At 41.4% G+C, this 20,783-nt stretch overlaps 8 protein-coding genes across 8 annotated transcripts; 4 read left to right on the top strand and 4 right to left on the bottom strand.

Annotated features, from left to right (window-relative positions):
• Window positions 1-29: 29 nt before the first annotated feature.
• Window positions 30-1,481, top strand: LOC108608407 (origin recognition complex subunit 5). The gene is made up of 2 exons (XM_017999765.2): window positions 30-1,118; window positions 1,176-1,481. Exons 1-2 carry the CDS (start codon window positions 30-32, stop codon window positions 1,458-1,460), a joined length of 1,374 nt encoding a protein of 457 aa, XP_017855254.2. The 3' UTR covers window positions 1,461-1,481.
• On the bottom strand, window positions 1,458-2,640 carry LOC108608408 (DNA polymerase subunit gamma-2, mitochondrial). The gene is made up of 2 exons (XM_017999766.1): window positions 1,925-2,640; window positions 1,458-1,867 (listed from the first exon to the last, which is right to left on the bottom strand). Exons 1-2 carry the CDS (start codon window positions 2,616-2,618, stop codon window positions 1,473-1,475), a joined length of 1,089 nt encoding a protein of 362 aa, XP_017855255.1. The 5' UTR covers window positions 2,619-2,640; the 3' UTR covers window positions 1,458-1,472.
• On the bottom strand, window positions 2,603-3,140 carry LOC108608411 (glutamyl-tRNA(Gln) amidotransferase subunit C, mitochondrial). The gene has a single exon (XM_017999770.1). It carries the CDS (start codon window positions 3,083-3,085, stop codon window positions 2,624-2,626), a length of 462 nt encoding a protein of 153 aa, XP_017855259.1. The 5' UTR covers window positions 3,086-3,140; the 3' UTR covers window positions 2,603-2,623.
• A 44-nt stretch (window positions 3,141-3,184) lies between these two features.
• LOC108608409 (DNA-directed RNA polymerase II subunit RPB3) lies at window positions 3,185-4,159 on the top strand. The gene has a single exon (XM_017999767.1). It carries the CDS (start codon window positions 3,279-3,281, stop codon window positions 4,104-4,106), a length of 828 nt encoding a protein of 275 aa, XP_017855256.1. The 5' UTR covers window positions 3,185-3,278; the 3' UTR covers window positions 4,107-4,159.
• Window positions 4,125-4,920, bottom strand: LOC108608410 (probable 28S ribosomal protein S23, mitochondrial). The gene is made up of 3 exons (XM_017999769.2): window positions 4,790-4,920; window positions 4,573-4,734; window positions 4,125-4,510 (listed from the first exon to the last, which is right to left on the bottom strand). The coding sequence occupies exons 1-3, from the start codon at window positions 4,831-4,833 to the stop codon at window positions 4,156-4,158; spliced, it is 561 nt and encodes a 186-aa protein (XP_017855258.2). The 5' UTR covers window positions 4,834-4,920; the 3' UTR covers window positions 4,125-4,155.
• A 673-nt stretch (window positions 4,921-5,593) lies between these two features.
• LOC108608226 (serine/threonine-protein phosphatase 1 regulatory subunit 10) lies at window positions 5,594-11,062 on the top strand. The gene is made up of 6 exons (XM_017999505.2): window positions 5,594-5,768; window positions 5,946-6,135; window positions 6,205-6,302; window positions 6,372-6,646; window positions 6,752-7,984; window positions 9,154-11,062. The coding sequence occupies exons 2-6, from the start codon at window positions 6,133-6,135 to the stop codon at window positions 10,755-10,757; spliced, it is 3,213 nt and encodes a 1,070-aa protein (XP_017854994.1). The 5' UTR covers window positions 5,594-5,768; window positions 5,946-6,132; the 3' UTR covers window positions 10,758-11,062.
• Window positions 11,063-11,738: 676 nt separating this feature from the next.
• LOC108608544 (peptidyl-prolyl cis-trans isomerase, rhodopsin-specific isozyme) lies at window positions 11,739-12,960 on the top strand. Its single transcript, XM_017999961.2, has 2 exons — window positions 11,739-12,286; window positions 12,703-12,960. Exons 1-2 carry the CDS (start codon window positions 11,780-11,782, stop codon window positions 12,904-12,906), a joined length of 711 nt encoding a protein of 236 aa, XP_017855450.1. The 5' UTR covers window positions 11,739-11,779; the 3' UTR covers window positions 12,907-12,960.
• Window positions 12,933-19,749, bottom strand: LOC108608545. Its single transcript, XM_017999963.2, has 14 exons — window positions 19,581-19,749; window positions 19,400-19,524; window positions 19,134-19,344; window positions 18,950-19,082; window positions 18,753-18,889; window positions 18,079-18,702; window positions 17,821-18,022; window positions 17,280-17,656; window positions 16,673-17,223; window positions 16,312-16,611; window positions 14,591-16,252; window positions 13,601-14,535; window positions 13,103-13,484; window positions 12,933-13,049 (listed from the first exon to the last, which is right to left on the bottom strand). Exons 1-14 carry the CDS (start codon window positions 19,729-19,731, stop codon window positions 12,996-12,998), a joined length of 5,844 nt encoding a protein of 1,947 aa, XP_017855452.2. The 5' UTR covers window positions 19,732-19,749; the 3' UTR covers window positions 12,933-12,995.
• Window positions 19,750-20,783: the final 1,034 nt, after the last annotated feature.

The raw sequence follows: 20,783 nt of genomic DNA, 5'->3' as shown, positions 1-20,783 counted from the left end.
CCGCCAAAAGTATAACGTAAACAAAGCAAATGGAGCAGATTTGTGCCGCATTGGAGCCACAGTTTCCTTGTCGCGAGACAGCCATAACAACATTGGCGCAGCTTATAGGCGACTGCGATGAAGCTTATCCAGCAGCTATATACATATATGGTCACAGCGGTACGGGAAAAACAGCGATCACCAAAGCATTTTTGCAACAATGCCACAAGCAACAAAACGTTCAAATAGCACAGCTAAATGCCATAGAATGCTATACAACCAAAATACTATTGGAAACTGTCTTGGACGCACTGGCGCCACAACAGGGGGAACTGGAGATACGAGCTGACAATATGCTAGAATTTGTGGAGCAACTGCGTCGTTGGCAAAGGACTAAAACGAATGGGTTTCTTATAGCCATCGACAACGCTGAGCGTCTGCGCGATATGGATGCTAATGTATTGCCAGTGCTGCTGCGTCTGCAAGAATTAAGCGGCATCAATATCTGCGTGATCTTGCTCTCGCAGCTGCCTTTTGAGAAGTATTACAACAAAACAGGATTAAGTGAGATTATGACAGTGCATTTGGCGCAATACAACAAAGCAGAGACGCAGCGCATACTTGGAAGCGACTTTTTACAAATGCAGCAACGTCTGCTGCGTCAACAGCAGCTGACAGACGACGAGCACCGCTTGCAGCTTTGTAAACAGGCGTTAACTGCTGAATTTTACAACAACTATTTAAATCTATTTCTAAGCGTTTTCTATAAAGCGTGTCGAGACTTACCAGAACTGCAGTTGACGGCGCGCAAGTGCTTTGACATTTATGTGCAACCCGTGCTAGACGGCAGTATAGAGTCTACAGATGTATCACGATTGTGGCGTCATATAGCAGGTCCACTGCGTGCGGCATTAACACAGATCTACATGCGCATAGAAAAACCGCTGGGGGAGCCAGAGCTTGTAGAGCAAAGCGTGCGTCAGCTAGCGCAGTCCTTGGAGCTGCCATATTATGGGAAATATTTGCTCATAGCTGCATTCTTGGCTAGCCACAACTCGGCCAAGCAGGACAAGCGTCTATTTGTTAAGCATCATGGCAAACAGCGCAAGCGTATGCAAAGCGTCAACGCAAAAGCCAAGGTAAATATCAATATGCTATTCTTCTTGTAGTAAATATTAATTTACACTCCCTTCTAGACGGTGGAGAAAATGTCCACCACTCTGGGTCCCAAGTCCTTTAGCATTGATCGCTTGCTGGCAATTTTCTACGCGATTTTGGATGAGAAAGTAGGTCTCACTTGCAACTTGCTCTCCCAAATCTCTACGTTGGTGCATCTGAAGTTGCTCTGCTTTGTCTCTGGTGAAAATAATATAATGGATGGCTCTGCCAAACTTCAGTGTACAGTGGGCCTCGAGTTTGTTTTGCACATAGGCAAAGTTGTGGGATTCAATGTGCGTCAGTACTTATGCGATTTTATGTAGTTTTGTAAGATTTTAATAATTTCTAAATATATTTAAAAGATAATTTGGTAAATCACTAATGTGTACAGTCTCTGCCAGCTGTGTGTCCCGACTACGCAATTGCAACAGACCTGTGCTCAATGCCTCTGTCTCATCCAGCAGCAGCGTATAAGGCACACCCAAGCCATCGAATTGCTGCAATTGCTGCAGCAACTGTTCCTCATCTTGTGTTATAGTATAGCTTTGATGCAGGCGTATTTTTGCGCGCTGCAGTACATCCACTACGTGTGCGCAGAGATCGTGTAGATCAGCAGAATTTTGGTTATCATACTGCCTGGCAGCCACACCACATTGATAAGGTGCCATCGCACGGCTTAGCAAGAGCGAGCTCGCTTCTCTATTATGATCACAACCATCCAGTAGAAGCGCTGTAAGGAGAGAAAATATTTATAATTTGATTATACTTTTGATGTTTGGACACTTACTGCAGCTGGCTGGCTCCAGTTCTATAATTGATCGTATTATTGCTGGCTGTTGCATTTGGCCTGAGCGTGCATCAGGCAATGATAAATCTGCTGTAGCTGGAGGACACACCAAGCTCAGCTGTTCCACAGTCACACCAGCTTCATGGCCAAAATTGGCTTTAATATCAATGGCTTGACAGCCTTCTTGCTGTTCAGTTATATAAGGCACAATGGAATAACGACTGGGATTTGAGGAGTAACGCATCCACCATATTTTGCTCTCACGTTGCACATTATAAAAGTGTTCCAGGCCGCGTTGTGCCTCCACAAAATAGTCTGTAATTAGTTGCGTAACTGGCAGACTGTGCTTAAATATAGAGTTTGACTGGGAGTTGTAGTTAAGACTGCGCTGATGCTTTAACAGCGTGGGACACTTGAATTTTTGTGGATACAATTGATGCAGTTGTTGTAACTGCTTTTTAAATTGCGGTGCTTGCACAAAGGAGAAACGATGTTGAGCGGTAACATCATTGTAGGTCAGCTGTCCCAAATTAGCTGAAAGTGGGCGCAGATTCAGCCACTGTTGCTGCAGCTGCTCTGCATAGGCCTGTCCATTGGTAAGCAGCTGTATGTCTGGCGTAGCTTTTTGATCTAGATGGCGTAGAAAGTCTGCGGCTTCTAGGGACTTGAAACAGCGCGCCAGACGACTAGACATGACATTTATTGCTCCAGTGGGATATTGCCAGGAGGCGAGACGTAGTAATCTTCGTCAGTTACCTTAGCCAATTGCATCAGCTGCTCCCGATTATCTCCAGTTGTTACAATGTCGTTGCGTAACTGCAGCTGTTGCTTCTCCAGCACCGTGTACAATGGACGCACGTTTTCCGTGTCTATGTGAGCTATTTTATCTGCAAATTGAATGCTGCTTTTAAGCGTAGCCAGCGCTTGCTCGCTGTCCAAGTCCACCAGCGACAGGCGTTCCAGCAGTTGTATGGTCTTGGTGTCAATTTCAATTGCACTTTTACTAGTGTCTGGAAAAGCAGTCGGCACTGGTTGCTGCGGCACCTTTGTGCTATGATTTAGTTGCGTAAAGTCTAATTCTGTTTTCTCACTTGGCTTTGGTAATTTAATGTTACTCTTTGTTGCAAATTTGCAATAAAAACGCGCTCCGTAACGAAACATTATTTTAAAGCGAATGCCTGTCAGCTGTTGCTTGTAACGAATAAATCAAAAAAGTAACGAGTCATTTTAACAGGCAATCGTATTCGATTCGATAAGTTATTACTTATCCCTGCTGCAACCCTGTCCGGCTGAATTTTTTGTCTCGCGCTTGAATTTTTGTTTTTATTATTTTGCTGCTAAAAAGTAAGCTAAAATGCCGTATGCAAATCAGCCTTCTGTGCAGATAACTGAGCTGACTGACGACAATGTGAAGTTTGTGCTGGAGGACACGGAGTTGAGCGTAGCAAACAGTCTACGTCGTGTTTTCATAGCTGAGACGCCAACATTGGCCATTGATTGGGTGCAACTTGAGGCAAACTCTACGGTGCTTTCAGATGAGTTCCTAGCGCATCGCATAGGCTTAATACCTTTGATTTCGGACGATGTGGTGGAGCGCCTGCAGTATACGCGCGATTGTATATGCCTTGACTTTTGTCCCGAGTGCAGCGTTGAATTCACTTTGGATGTCAAGTGCAATGAGGAGCAAACACGCCACGTTACTACGGCGGATCTTAAGTCCAGCAATGCCAAGGTTCTTCCGGTCACATCACGCAACCAGAGCGAGGAGGACAACGAGTATGGTGAGAGCACTGATGAGATTTTGATAATCAAGCTACGTAAGGGACAGGAGCTTAAATTGCGCGCTTATGCAAAGAAAGGCTTTGGCAAGGAGCATGCAAAATGGAACCCCACAGCAGGTGTCTGCTTTGAGTACGATCCGGATAACTCCATGCGTCATACGCTTTACCCCAAGCCCGATGAGTGGCCCAAGAGTGAGCACACCGAACTTGAAGATGATCAATATGAGGCACCTTACAACTGGGAAGCCAAGCCCAATAAATTCTTCTTCAACGTAGAATCCTCTGGAGCACTTAAGCCTGAAAATATTGTCATCATGGGCGTGCAGGTGCTGAAGAATAAACTTTCCAATTTACAGACGCAACTCAGCCACGAGTCGCAGAACGATGCGCTCGCCGTTTAAGGAAGTTTAACAAATTTTATATAATTAGTTTAATAAACACAACAAAAAACTAATCCTTGAACAAGCTGTCAATGTTGATGCCAGCGTTATCCTTTTTCGTTTTCTTGCTAGCTGGCGTGCTCGTTGTTGTTATTTGCTGCTGCTCGCCGGCGTCTTGGAAGTCGCTTAGCAACGTGCTCTTGGCTTCCGTTTCCTCTAAGCTTTCCTCCACAGCTTCTGTACCCTTTGCTTGTTGCCTCTGCTCCGCCAACAAATCCAATGCTGTTTCATATATGCGCTGTTCATCTAGCGCTCCTTGCGCTCGCAAATTCTCATAGATTTGCACAAACTGCTGTGATTGTGTGCTACGCTTATGGTCAAACAGCGATATAGTCTCCGTGGGCTTGTTATGCTTATGCAGCTTTCTGCGGTATGGGATTAATCAATGAAAAATAGTTCAGAGCTTCTCTAGTGAATGATGACTTACGCTCTCACTACATCCTCAGCATAGAATATATTGCGCACTGGCACATTGGGCGCAGGTCTGTCGAAGCGAGGTTCCAATTTTGGTGGAAATGCCGCATACACATCGTACCAGATGGGCTTATCTTCAGCTTTCATGGCACTGCCTCGCAACAGACCTTGTACTCTGTGAAATTGCTCAATTAGCGAAATGGATTGGCATTTATTTGATAGTCCCATACCTAGTGAAGATGGTGCCAATCTTTTCCAACCTGCTTTGCGCCATTTCCTTGCTGTTTTAATTCACAAAATTGTTTATTAATTATTACGACATGCAGGAAACTAAGCAACACTGGAATTCTATTTGAGATGTGACACTAAGAAAAAGTAGCAGTTACCACAGTTTTGGTACAGATAATATCGATTGGCAATAACAATGGCGATAACACGTTATTAAAAAAAGAAAAGTAAGAAGGTAAAGTCGAACAGCGGACAAATTTTCGCATTTAAAATTAATTGAGACGCAATAAAATTAAAGCAACAAATTTTTTTTAACAATAAAACAAGTTCTGCTGTAGAACATTTGTAATAATAATAATAATTTGATTTTGCAATAGGCCAACACCCGATCTATGGCAAAGTGCCTGCCTTAGTCACTTTTTGGGGCTATGTGTCGTGCAAATGCAGCAGAAAGTTCATGTACTTATGTATTTACTCTTATTAAGTGATAAACATTGGCTAGCATTGTAAAATTAGCCCTTTTTCGTTATTGCGTATTAGTGAGAAAATCCAAGTGTAAAAATCAATATGGCGTTTTTCGTGTGCCTACGTGTCATGTAATGGCGCTGCCCACTTTCTACATTATCTGATTTCTAAAATTACAAAAACATTAAGCCAGCTAGGCTGGCGTTGAGCTAACAACACTCATTCGTAAACAAACAGGCGCGCGTTGAGCACGAATTGTATTATTAAACAATTATAAAAAAAATTATTTATACATAAACTTATACATATGTATGTATATGTATATAAAGAATATTTTTCATAGCTGCAATCGAGTTGTCAGTTCCTTCAGGGTTGCAATTTTGTGGAGGCATTGCTTTCACCGCGTATCTACGGGAAACACGTTTCTTTTGTTGTTCCAAGTCAACATCGTCAACATATTCATCGTTTGAATATTGATCAAAACGCTAAATAAAATTCAATCTAGCTCTTATTTTTGTAAGTTATTGTTGTGGATGCCAATAAATTCGTTCAACAGCCATTTGCGTACTGCAAGCCTAATATTAGGAGTTTTATTGCGTCTCTAGGCATTAGCATTATAATCGTGTGTTTATATTTGTATATATGTATGTACGTTTGTGCACAGTTACTAAGTGGTACTTCTTACGTTTTTAGATATACGGACTTAAATTGAATTGAATTAAATAATTGTACGCCCATTTGGTGAAATTGCGTAATCTGCTTGGAGCCTTACATTTGTATTGGTGCCAAGAGTATTATTGCCTGTAACAGAGAGAGACAACCATTGGATTTGCTGTTTGGCAGCGTTGCCAGATAGTCTTTTGTTTTCAACCACGCAAAAATGGTGAGTTAACTATTTATAACATTAAATTTATATATTAAATAATTATTGCATTGCTTAATCGAATCACAGCCGCGAATAGTGCCGTTACAGTTGTTAAAGTGCCTACGGGTGCTTTTAGACACGAACGGTGGCATTCTTAGTCCAACGGAAGTAAAGCGTATTGCAGGGTAAGTTGTCAAAATTTGGATAAATTGTGAAAGCGCCATCTAACGTTTAAATTAATAATGTCGAAATAGGTTAATGACGAAATATTCAAAAAAGCTGGTCTCTAAGTGCGTTTACGTGCAGATATTGAAATCAACCAAAACTGAACTACTGGGTGACTTCATGTCTGTTGGGGGCTGGGCATTAGTATGTACTTGGCTTAGTGATGCTATACGTACTATGAACTGGCCTTTGGTGCAAGAGATCTTGGAGTTGTTGCTGCTTTCGCCAGTAGATGTCAACAGACTAAAAGTTAACTCGGCTCCTGTCCTTGTTAAGGGTCTCTGCAAAGATGGTGGCAATGAAGGTGTGTATTTAGCTTTAGTTTTGCTTCCTTTTTTTTTTTTTTTGTGTATATTTTGTTATTTGCCAAATTCTAACCGACGGTATATTTCGATGCTATTGTTTATAGGTGTTAGAATACTCGCAAAGCGACTGGTTGAACAGTGGCTAAAGATAGTGACAGAGAATCCAAATGGCACACCCACTAACTCGCCCGTGGCTATAGGGGACCAGCAGTCACCAAAGAAGAAGGAACGAAAGGCGGCGGCTGCGAATATGGGAAGCAGCTCCTCGGACAGCACCGACAGTGGCGATGGCACGTCAGATAATCAAAACTATATGATTACATCACATGAGCGCAAAGAGAACTTAGTTATAACTATCAAAACTGTTGACAAATCTAAATCTGCGCGAATGCCTGCAGATAGAGAAAATAACGATGACGATAGTTCTTTCACAGGCGATGATTGCAGTAGAGAGGCTGATCAAGACAGCTTAGATAGTTCAGAAAGATCTATGTTAGATAGTAGTACAACAGAATCCAAAGCTGGTGACGATTTAGATAAAAATTATAAAAGCGCGCGCGATAAAAATAAGCGATCAGAAAAAGATCGTGATAAGGATAGGAAATCGTCCAGCAGTCACAGGTCGTCCTCATCTAGCCATAAGTCATCTTCATCCTCCTCCTCATACAAGAGCTCGTCGTCGTCATCGTCATCAAAAAGTTCGTCTTCGTCTCATCGTAGCTCTAGCGATAAGCATCGAGACAAGACACGCTCAAGTTCTAGCTCGAGCTCATCGAAAGATAAGGACCGCAAAGAAGGCAGTACTAGTTCATCAAATAAACATAAATCATCGAGATCGTCGTCTACATCAAGCTCATCCAAAGAGCGCAGCCGCTCTTCCACTACGTCGTCCTCAACATTAAAAGACAAAGATAATAAGCTAATGCCCCCACCAACAGCGTCGCCTGCTGCATTAGATAAAAAGTCCAAGGAGGGCGATAGCGAGTTGCAAAAGCCCAAATCGATATCCATTCCATCTAGAAAGGCGTCGATATCGATTGAAATACGCCGTGATACAGAGAAAGCGGCGACTGTTAAAACCTATCAATCAAAATTTCGCTCACATGGTCTAACTGAAGAGGCACCACCCCCACCCTCGCGCAAGGGTCTAAAGAAGCCGACGTCTACGTCTATCCCAGCAACTACTCCCACGTTGCTGCCGTCGGGTTCTCTGAAGCGATCATCACCACCGCCACGGGATATTGCGTCTGCCGAGAAAAAGGCCAAGATTGATATCAACAACGTGAGCGGGCATGTGGAAAGGCCTGGAGCTGCTAAGCTAATAGCCCCCAAGAAAAGTAAGCAACAAATTTATGAATACCCTATTAATCTCCTTTTATATCTTTACAGGCTATCAGCAGGTTTTTGCTTTTGTTTGCTGTTATTTTTTTTGACTACACAAAAATTTGTGTATTTTGTGAAAATCTTTTTGAAAAAAAGAGTTTTTAATTTTCGACTGGGGTGGTTAATCAATAACATTAATATTTGGGGTAGGCTCTGGGTATCTAAGCTACATATTTTAAATTGTCACACCACACGTTGAAGCTAAATGTCTGCTGTGGGATTGGGTCGGCGGCAAAAGACTGATCGTTATAGATAAGCGTCGGCATTTAACGTTGGAGTGTGATTTAGTTTTTGTACGATGGCAACCGGCACGGCACGGCGCTTTATGGAACTGCGCATGCGCCTCAATGGAAGCCGGCGACGAGACCATGATGATGACGAGTCTGTTTGGTGTTAAGTATAAAATTTCTCAACCTCAAAAGCATTTTACAATAATTTATATATAAACCATTTTGCAAATACACACAAAGTACACGTTTAATAATTTAGCTTATAAGGTATGTAGATTTTTGCAGCTTATTGAACAAACTACATACAAAAATAAAAATACGAGTTTATCTCCTGCTTATAGAAAAATATACTTTTTCTATTTGAAATAAATTAATGATATTATGATATGCAAAAAACAAAATGCAAAGTGTGAGCTTGCGGTTCTTAAAGTTTGGTAGCCAAACATGAACGCATTTTATGGCGGTCGATTCAAATTGATCTGATCATAAACAAACCATATATTGTATATACTATGTTCGTGCTGTGCGCAGACTGTACATCTTCATGATTGCGCTACCAAAGTCTGAGAACCTGGCAGCCTGTTTATTACTTGAATAAGGCTTGCTAACGCTTAATAGAAGCGACAGCCAACTGGGGCGTTACCGAGAAGTTTGTTAAACATATAATTGAGGGCATTATGCGCAGACGTCCCTGACTGCACGTCGCCATTTTCTCTTATTTTTGTTGTGTACTGTACTTGGGCTGCGCAGGCAGCATGTTGAGTTACCGTTAGGTTGTGTATGGGACAAGCTACAGCAAACAAAAGCAAAGACTACGAATTATTTTTATATTCCTCTATAATTTTATATTTATTTGTGTGCTTTTATTAACATTTATTTCTATTCTTTTGCAGTTTGTACGCTGGTTGAGACAAATCTATTCTCTGATGCCCTTATCGCTTCAATGCAACCTAAAAAGGTGGTAAAGCGTAAGAAGACTGCTGGTTCGCCTACAGATAAGGATGCGCCCTTGCAACCGCTCAAGTTCTATCAGGATACCTTAGATGAGTCGAAGGGCGAGGACAAGTCTGATGATAGCACCAAGGAGAATGACGAAAGCGGTGCTGGCTCGCCTGGCAAAAACAGCGATGGCGAGGATGATGACATACCTCTAAAGAAGGTTAAGGAAGACATTGAGCAAAAGGTGCAAAAGGAGAAGGCGGGCGAAAATGCAGAGCGTGCTGCCACTCCTGAAGAGGACGATACACCCGAGGAGCCCAAGAAGCCGGGGCCTGGCTGCGGTCCAGATGGTCCACCCGGCGTGCTTACTTTGCATCGGCGCAAGGGGCCAAAGAAGAAGTTGACCTGGCAGACGGAGGATAAGCTGACGCAGGTGCGATTCTTTGAGGTGGATCGCACGGAGCGCGTTAATGTCACCAAGCAGAGCTTCCTCGAGATGAAGAATTTGGAACGTTATAGCGAACGCGATGCATTAAATATATCGCGACGGGGCTTTGATGACACAATGGAGGCGCAAATTGAGTGGCGCCCACTGGTAGAGGTGGACAATGTGCCCGATCATCCTAACGGTAGCATGTCAAAGCAGCGCTATGTGCAAGCGGATCGTGAAGCTACCACGCTGCGTGCCTTATATTTCTCAGTTGAGATGATACCCCCTTGCCCTGTTGAGGCGGAGATAGAGCCACACTATTCGTATGATATACCCATTATACCGTTTGATGATCTCACAGGCAATCCGGATGCAACTAATGACTATAGCGCACAGCCTTGGCCAGAGCCGAAGGGCTTTGCTGACAATACCAACGAAATGAATACATTCAATGATAGTAATATGAATAATATGATGCCGCCTGGAATAAATCCCAATATGCTGCCACCCAATCATTTCCAGCCATTTGGCCCTAATTTTATGCCCAACACAAACAACATGCCACCAAATCCTCAACAACAGATGTCCATGAATATGCAACAACCGGGACCACCACCCATTTGGCAAAACCAAATGCCGGGCAACCCTATGATGAATCCTATGAATGTGCCGCCTGTCGGCATGGATATGAACAATGTGGGCGGCGTCGGCATGCCGCCCAATTTTATGGGCAATCAGTTTGGCAGTCCGGGTCCTTTCGGCGGTCCACCTGGCTTTAACAATATGAACTATCCACCCATGATGATGAACGGACCGGGTCCAAACGGTCCCATGATGAATGGACCCAATGGGCCTATGCCCAATGGGCCAATGGGCCCCATGGGCAATGGCGGTCCGCGTAATAACAACAATCGCAAGAACAATGTTGGCGGCAATTGGCGCACCGGCGGCAACAATTTCCAGGAAAATTCTGGTGGCAATTGGCGTTCAGCGGGCACTGGCTCCAATCGCGGCGGCGGAGGCGGAGGCGGAGGCGGTAACACAGGCATTTGCAAAGCGTTTATGCGTGGTCATTGCCACATGGGCAAGGCCTGCAAGTATGTGCATCCCCAAAAGAAACGCATATAGGATTCGCTTGAATCTTCTGAGGAAGATTCAAAATCGTAGATCTCGCACCCTCTACCCAAATACCTAAGTCCCACTACCCCCCCCAAACAATGCCAATGAAGACTGTAGCCCGCTCATTAGCGCCGGCGCCTATGCACTTGTAAATATAAACCTAAAATATTATTTAGCCATTAAGTATTAAGTTGTGGTGTACTTACTAACTTGATCGTATGTATACAATAGGGGGTTCAGTTCGAATTTGGTACACACTGCAAATAGGGATATTTAATGATTAAGGCTAGCGATAAAGACCAAGTCATGTATGAATGAATATTTTTTATTAAATAATATTGTTTTTATTAATAAAAATGTGTATTGTCAAAACAATTAGATTTGCTTTGTAATTTGATACAAATGTTGGACATAGTGCTGTAATTTAATTGAATATTACGCTATACTGAGCTCACCCTAGTTATATTCGTGTGGATTGATTGCATTTAGTTAAAGCAGCGGTAAAATAGAACAAAAATCAATGAACTAGCTGCGATTATGTCATTGCTAATAGACAAGAGCGTGCATAGTGTTCTAAAAAGGGAAGCAGAACTAATGAGATATTAAAGCGATTGCTTCTTTATTAGAATAGTGATTGCAAACAATATTGGTTTAAACTAAAAATCAATTCTGTTACTAAGTGCTCAAGTAGAAGTTTGTAAATTAAGTAATTAGAACGGTTTTAGTTTGAAGTAATCTACAATTCTTAATATTTCTATACACATTATATAATTATAATAAGTCAATTAAGCCAAGTCTGTAAATTAAAATTCCGCATACATAATGCATAAATATCCGTTGAGAAATTCTTTTTTAGCCCCTCTAGTGCGGCGCCACTGTTTTTAGTTTTCAGTGTTTCGTAGTTTGTTGCACTTAACCTAAAATTTCTAAGGCTTCCACTGCTGCTAGCAGCATTTGGGATATTTTGTAAATTTAGTTGTACACAGTTATTTCACAAAACGGAAGCAGTTTACGCGTCTCAAGCCGAAACCATGCAGCTTTTAAATACGTTGCTCAGCCTATTAATTACGCTGGCTGTAGCCAATGGACTTAGCTTCAAAGTGACCGCTCGCATTTATATGGATGTTAAGCAAAATAAGCAATCATTGGGACGTATAACATTTGGACTGTTCGGCGAGATTGCCCCCAAGGCTGTGGCCAATTTTCGGCATATTTGCTTGCGTGGCATCAATGGCAGCAGCTATGTTGGTGCAAGATTTCATCGCGTAGTGAGTCGTTTTCTGGTGCAAGGCGGCGATATAGTCACTGGCGATGGAGCTGGCTCAATAAGCATTTATGGTGATTTCTTTGAGGATGAACCACAGGCTCTAAACGTCGAACATAATCGTCCTGGTTATGTGGGCTTGGCCAATCGTGGCCCACATACCAATGGCTGTCAGTTCTATATAACAACAGTGGGTGCCAAGTGGTTGGATGGCAAACACGTCGTCTTTGGCAAAGTGCTAGAGGGCATGGATACTTTATATGCTATCGAAGATGTAGGTACATTGCAAATTAATTAAAAAACTCATTCGCCCTTAACCTTTTTGATAACGCGTGTGCTAATATTCTTCTTCTTCTTGTTGCTGCCATCCTTTAGGAAAACGGTTTCAATAACACGACTTCCTCGAAGTTCCTGTGAATTTCTTCGGGCTTATTTCGTGGGCATCTGCGGCCAATGGTGGAACCGCCTCCTGGTCGGGTTGGTGGGCTTGGCCAATCGTGGTAGCCCACATACAATGGCTGTCAGTCTATATACACAGTGGGGGTGGCCAAGTGTGGATGGCAAACACGGTCGTCTTTGGCAATTCTAGTGCAGTAGAGGGCATGGATACTATATAGTGCTATCGAAGATGTAGGTACATTGCAAATTAATTAAAAAACTCATTTAAAATTTGTATTAAATTATGTGTAGGTAAAAACAGACACGGATGACTTTCCCATAGAGCCGGTGGTTATAACAAATTGCGGTGAAATTCCTACTAAGAAATTTGACTACTATCCGGATGATTATAATATTATAGGTTGGATTAAAGCAGCAGGTTTTCCTGTTATAAGCTCTTTTGTCCTTTTATTAATATTCCATTATTTTTTCCGTCAATTAAATATGTACTGCTAATGATTTATTCATTTATATGCACATATATCATATACTTAACAGCACATGCAACTTTTAATGGTATTAATAAATAATAATAAAACTTGTGTTTAAGCCGCACAAATGCCTTTTAGTAGTATGGGTAGAGTGGGGCCCATATGTAACTGCAAAGAAATGAAAATTTATTATTGAAGCCCACACTTCCAACTATACTCACATCTATATATATGTAATCCTCTATGCGCTGCTGATGCTTGTAGTACTTGGAAGACGGCCTAAAGTAACCCACTAAACGTACATCCACACCAGAGAAATTTGAGCTATGCGCCGTATATACTTTAGCCAGAGTAAAATGATGCTTATGATCTGGATAAACCGAAGGATTAAAGCTGATATAATATTCATCGATTATACGACGATCCACAGCGTTTACATCACGCTGATGTATAACAATTTCATTCAAATCAAAAGAGTGCGCATGCTTAAGCTTTGGATCTTTATCAGCATCCACTTCACGTTCCAACATGTTACGATAAGAATCCTTGAAAAATTCTGGCGCTTTGCATTGCTCAGCCCAAAACGTAAACTTTTTGTCGATACTGTAATTAGTATTAGAATTACAGAAATTTAAAAAAAAGCTATTGTATACACTTTGACTGCTGTATGCATTAGTTTAACAGCAAAGTGTATACCAAAGTCGGCAAAGCCTGCTTACTGATTGTCCACTTGAAAGTCCACAAACAGGCCCGGAATGCGCACAGCCGTACGTGCTGCTGCTATTAGCTTGCCAGGTCCAAAGAAATGTAAATTCAATTCAAACTTTCTTAGCGTATTACGTGTCAAGGGACCCAAGTCCAGTACGTAGCCATGCTGTTCACAAGGCAAGGGCTGCACAGTAATATGCTTGACCGTAGACGGCTGCTTATAGCCCATGTTTTTACCTTCCTTCAAATAGGTTTGATACACTTGCTGGTGTATGTCGAAAACTTCCGAGTTATAGCGCAAACGACGCAGATAACGTTCAGTTAAGAGCATTTGATTTAACACCACGGCATTGGGTAGTTCCTCATTATTGTTAACCAAGACATAAGTGCGTAACATTCTATAAAATTGATAATCATGCGCACGCTGACGAGCGTCGCTCATTTCCTCTTCACCGCTTATGGACATTACGCTAAAGTCCTCACTAGGATAGTCTTCCATAAAATCTTCCTCCTCGTCGCCGCCTGGCGGCTCTTCGTCCGTCTCTGTTATGCTCTTAAATATCTCATAGTTATATATTATACGCATGCAGGTATATTCATCTAAAATCTCTACCATACTTTGTGTTACTCTGGGCAGTTGTGACGTCATGCATAATATGGGTAAAACGCCCTGACCACGCAAACGGAAATAGCTGAGTGCGCTTTTGTTAATGAGCACAGCAAAGGAACGTTGAAAGTTTTCACTGAAGCCAAGTATGCCACTCAGCTGAATTTTATCGATGCCCAGGGGCTCCAAAGCTAGATCATAGCTTTGCATTATCTTCGCATAGCCATCAACAAAACGCCATTCTTTTTGATCTGGTCTCATATCTACAAAAATCAACTGCAGCGGATATTGAGTGACATTTGAAATGCGTATAGTCGTGTTGAAGAGCTCGTACCAAGGCTGTAAGAATAATATTTATAAGAATATCTATGAACTGGACAGTTCTGTTAGTTACCTTAATATTGAGGTACACATTGTCATTATGAAATCGAATTTTCTCATTTAAATTTACGAGTGTTACAGCTAAAGAGCTGGCTATGCCGCCAATAACACCCAATTGAAAAACCGTTTTTAATTCATGTCCACGATTTATATGCGGCAAGTGTAGCACACAATCTTGACTATTTTTAATGGCCACTTCACCAGTCTTTTCGTAAAAGTAGATGAAGCGATCCAAGAAACAATACTCCGAAGAAGCTTCTGATAACTCTTGACTCGATTCGACATTAAGTCGATTGAGCAGTTCATCCAATGTGTGTTGTATAAAGCTCGTTGTGCTATGCTGTGCGCTGTCATCCAGCGATATATCCATTTCATTCAAATTGATGATAAAACGACGCTGACTGAGATCCAGCTCATTAATAATATCTTCTATAATTTCCAGCACTAGGTTGCCCACTTCGGTCTCGTGATGAAACTGACAGCGGCAGAGCTGATAGCGCAGCGTCATATTCGGCTCTTCATCACATTTAAAGTTGTACTCCAGCATGCGTAGAATTTCATCCAAAATCTCTGCAACTACATCGGCTGGATCATCGTCACCAACGAATCGATCCGTAACCCAAAGCCTATGCCATTTGTAACTGGCAGCTGCACAGCCCAGATTGACAATATTAATCGTGGTTTCGTAGGCTCTACCACGATCGAAGAGCACCAGCTCGGGCAACATGATAGCAAGCTCTGGCACTAGCACGTGGACTCGCACTTGTAAATACTTTTGTGGCATGCCCTCGGCACAGGCTGTAACGCGTCCCTCAATCAGCTTGCAGCAGAGCTGCTTCAACGCTGGTCTATGAAACAGCACGAAGATTTCTTTATGCTCGTGTGAATCAAAACGAGTGCTGATTTGCCTTTCGAACAGATGCTCAAATAGGGCTTTAATGCGAAATGGTCCCAAAGCTGTAAGTATTACATTTTCCACAGGTATATCAAATGGATTGATGAGCTCGGCAATGGCAATATGTGTGCGATCCTTGAGTGGCGTCTTGGGCTGAAAGTGAAAATTCAGCTGCCTGGGGCTCCACTGCAGCTGACAGTCGACAAATGTAGCCTTGATAGTGACTTTTAAAATATGCTTGCGTTGTGGATATTTAATGTCTGTGATGTTTAGCATAAACTCGGCTTGGTAGACGCCCTCCTCATAGGCGCTAATGAGCACCTCCATATAGTCGAAAGAATTGGGCGATAGCTCTAATAACTTGGGCTGGATTTCAAAGCGCGCCATTAGCGGCAAACTAGTGCAGGCGCTTACACTTAATGTGGGATTATAGGTTTTCAAGCGGCTGATGGACACTCGATAGTAACGTTGCCCACGATTGATTACTTTTACCTTAAAGCGATGCTTAAAGATATTGGCATTGAAGTCTTCTTTGCTATCGGTAAACAGTAGGCCAGCATCATAGCCCTTTTTAATATCTGGCTCAAAATAAAGCGGCACGCCTTCAACTAAAAATGTTATGGGTATTTCCATAACATGATCAAACTGCAAATCGACATACAAAGTGTTGCGATATAGATCTGGGTCAAGAAACATTGATACTAAGGTGGTATACATGCTTTGTCCTGTGGCGGCCAGCACGCCACCTCGCGTGGTCAGATATTGAAACTCACAGTCTTCCTAAGAAAATCGACAGTGCCGAGTATTTTAATATGCAAATATATGCTAAAGTTACTTACTAATCTCAAGGTCAGCATTGTGTTTGTCGGCGAACAGTTGTCTATGTAGAAGTGTATTTTATTTTCTTCATAAACATGCAGCAGTCTATGCACAAATCTGGGTCGTATGCGTATTTCCGGTGGCAGCACTTGCGCAAATATATGAAAGGGATAGGGATGTGGTCCGCCTACGACTTTTACCAAGCCTGTTAGCTTGTTCTGACCTTTCATGTGAAATGAAATGGAACACTTGGCCACTGCCTGAGCGCCACCTGCAATAAAAAACTTCCAAGTGCCGTCGCGAAAGCTCATTTCATTGGGCTGCCAAAGTTAAACAATATTTTATTTGTCTATCGAAATGAAAAATCGTTTAATGACTTACCACAACTTCATAGTGCACAAAGCCACTCACTGTGGAGGGATTGGAAAATACCATATCAAAGTAATATTCCTCGCCTGCATATATAACGCGTTCAGTCAGATCAACAAAGTTAATCCACTCGATGTCGGGTATGCAACAGTTAAACTCATACCACAACTTTGAGCATAGATATTTGGATTCAATGAGCGTGTTGTGCTGCTGATCCTCACTCGACTCGCTGGGCAAGGGAACGGCTGGACAAATGCGCACAGTGAGAGAGCGATGAAAGTAGCCCACACGATTCGGTACAATCAATATAGTTATGCTACGTCCGGTGTTGGGTCTGAGATATATTACCTCATTATCGCAGTAGATTTCGCGTGGATCACTTGGCAACGCGTTCCAGTCCATAAAAATGAAATTGTTATGCTTGGAAAATATATTAAAATACTTTGTATTGAGCATTTCTCGTAGCGTTTCTTGTATAACGCGCTTATCTGTTTCCGATTTATCAAAAATCTTTTGCTTCTTCAGATTTTTAAGCAGATGTGAAGCCAATACAGGCACTGGCTCTGTAATAAAAACGCATTATCAAAGGCTAATTTGTATGCATATGTTTGATGGCTACCCATGACCTCTTCCTCAAATTCGGCACTATATATAGATTCATTTTGTGAATAGGACTTGACGGACAGTTCCTCTTGTTCGTTTAGCTGAAACTCAAAGTCCTGCGTAAGATCCACTTCTTCCCGCAATTCATCGTTAGTCTTTTGTAAATGCTTAATGGGATCTCTTACGGTAATGGGCAGCATTTCTGTGGAATCGCGTATATTTAACACCAAAGGCTGCTCCTCACCATCATCCGTGGTGGTGACTTGTAGTGTAATGGGCACAGCCAGCGGGTTCATGAGCAGCATGAAACGCTTTTGGGGCACAGCGATGGGAATGCTGCCGAATTCCACCAGCTGTGGAAATGTGCGCAGTTGAACATGCTGTCCAGTGCCTCTAAAATGTGGAATTCAATACTAATCAAATAAATTATTTATGAAAAATAATCGTGATGAACGATTTGCAAGAGATAATCTAATACTTTTACATATTTAAATAAATGTCAATAATATGATTACTAAGAGCTGTAGATTTTATATAGTATAATTTCTTTAGCTTACTTGATCAAGACCTTATAGTGAGAACCGTTAACTACTTTGAAGCGCAATGTTAGCGTAAAGCGCGTGGGCACTATGGTGAAGAAGGATAAGGTGAAGACGCCGCGTTCACAGGGAGCAAGGTCATAGCCAGCTTCAGGTGAGATACGCACACCGCCCACATCCTCTTCCAAAGCGTCTTTAAAGTTCACCTTGGCATTCACACCTGACACAAGTGCTGTTTTGTATGACGTACTCGCCTTAAACTTAGCGCTTACCAACCATCCACATTTAAGATTTTAATAAACGCACAGTGTTCTTCGCCCAAATAGATTTTGCGAAAGTCGATTACCTTGGGAAAGATTTCGACTTCAATGCCCCCGACTTCACCCTCAATAGTAACGAATTGAGTTTCGACGCAGTCATCGGAATCTGTAAGGCAAAAATGTATCTTAGTGCGTTGAAAGTAAGGTGGCTCCATAGCATCTGAAAAGGGCGTGGTTTCAATGCAGTTGGGTCGAAATTTCAATATAATCTCATTCGTTGAATAAGCCTCGAGTACATCGGGTGCATCATAATTAAAATGATACTCCGCTTCTTCGTTGTATGTTATTGTGGGTGGTCCCTCTTCCTCAAAGTCATACATAAGCACACTATGCATGCTAACGGCATCAGAAAATAGTCTTGACATCTTGGAGTTTATTGAGAGTGAGGAATGCACCGTGTCACGTTGTTGAATACTAAAATATGTGCACATGCGTAGAATATGTGGACTTTCATTGCATATAATGATTTTGCGTGTTTCCTCCTGATCGAACTTGGTCTGACCAAAGACTATGTGTCCATGACTCAAATAGGCGCCCATCGATTTGGGTGTAAATTCAAACATTATTAGCCTGGCGGGCTCTGCAACGAATTAATTAGATGTCAATTAAAATATTAGCTTGACTAAGTACCCATGGAAAATTTCAAATTGAAAAATCCTTTATAAATTTGCAATTTTTTGGGATGAAATGTTAATAGTAATTTAACATAATCTAAGCGCGGTATTTCATCTTTGTGCAAGTCACTTATGGTAAGTCCATGAAATGTGCTGCAAAGCAAAAATAAATAAATATATTTAATATAAGTATTATAATCGTTTAGTGCTTACTTTTTTAGTTTAAATGGAACAGGTTCTTTTTTAGGATTATAAATTATCATTTCATAGTAGGACTTATCCTTGGGCACACAGGCCGGCAGTATAATAGTCTTGCTATACGTGGGCTCCTCTAAGCCTTGCAAAACTGCAATAAAATTTGAAATTAGAGCCTATTAAGCCGCTTAACAAGTTTTACCTATAATGGGCACTTCAAAAACAATATTTGGATGAAATGTTTCTATGAATATATGACGTGGCCGATTGATATCATGAGCCGTAGTGCTGCGTATCCAGATTTTAATATTTATCACTTTATCAGTTTCCAAATATCGATTCAACTCGTGTTCCAATACAGACAATTGTGTATCGTTAGGACTATCCGTAAAAAAACGTATATTTCGAGGATACTGCAATAAGCTTAGCTTATATATTAAACGCTTAAGTGTAAAAGTTAATTAATACCAGTCCATTGTTGCGTATGGCTATGCTCAAGCCATAGGTAGCATTCTTTTTGAAGCCCTTTTTATTTACAATCAACCTGGGTATGATTTGCAATGAATCCACTAAATTCCCGTACTCACTGTAGTCTATGAATTATGGTTTAGTTAGTAGTTCGGCTTGTATTTATTTATAGTTAACTTACATTCCTTGGCAATGCAGCAAAAGTCTGATTTAGCACGCCCATGTGCGGAGATGCGTGAGGCTCTTGTGCACTGCTCTTCTTCGGGCGCATCTTCAATCTCATCCTCTTCATTAATGGATTCTCTTACTGTTAGTGCGTCTAATATAGACATATTGTAGGCTATTTTATTTGAAAGCTTGTTCAAATATATGTGTGTGTTGATATTAATTTTATACTAATGTCAAGCTGTGCACAGAAATTCAATTGGTCTTTAGCAATACTAATCATGCATATCATAGTTGATAATAATATCTGTTATAATAAATCTATGAAAAAATGTGACAATCTTAATGTTGCTATTTGATGTTCATTCTGTTTGATTATTTGTTTTAAATGTATACAAATAATTACAGTAATATAAATAATAATCTGACAATAATAGTCAAGATTTTGCTTTCAAACAATTTACTTAAAATAATGAAATATAATTAACATATAATTTAATTTGGTATAGAATTGATTTATTTCAAATTATTTACGTAAGTAAGTAAGTTGCTCTATCTAATTCAAGTAAGTAAGTAAGTTGCTCTATCTAATTCAATTCATTTAATAGTAACGCCTTCAACGTTGTGATTAATACAAGTCTGTCTGTTGCACGTGATTTGGCTGCATGTGGCGCACGTGTGGTTGGGTCAAACATTTTCAGGAAAAGCACGCTTACAATTTGGCAAAGGACAATACTGTGAGCACATCACTGCTCCGCCCCGTTGTTGTTTGAGAAAACAATTTCAATTTTGGCAAAAGCTCAACTCAGCATGTGACCAACCAAAATGTCAAACGTATTGGGTTAGACAACAGGGTGGCTTAGGGGGTTGGGGGGTGGCGTCAGGTCAGTTGTGTGCCGAAAAGCAGTCGACAGCGGTTGCTACCCAACCGCATGACCACAGAGACGCTGGCGTAGAGATCTGAGCTCTCAATGCATCACACACAACAAAATCGCAAGCAGTCCTATTTATTTGTTAGTTGCATGTTGATCTATTCCTCTGCTGTATTTGGCAATGTGCTTTTGTGCTAAATTAATGTTATGGGGCTGCTTTGATAGTGACTGCAACGATATGCGGTTTGGGTTGCTATTTTTATTGTCAATGCTGCAAGGTAGAGACGACAAAGAATCGAACCAGGCAAGCGTACAACCGCAAAAGCGAACAATGTAAATTGAAAGAA

The sequence above is a fragment of the Drosophila busckii genome, chromosome 2L, assembly GCF_011750605.1.
Source record: "Drosophila busckii strain San Diego stock center, stock number 13000-0081.31 chromosome 2L, ASM1175060v1, whole genome shotgun sequence".
NCBI lineage: Eukaryota > Metazoa > Arthropoda > Insecta > Diptera > Drosophilidae > Drosophila > Drosophila busckii.
Note: the sequence above shows the minus strand (reverse complement) of the source record. Positions and strands in the feature narration are given on the sequence as shown.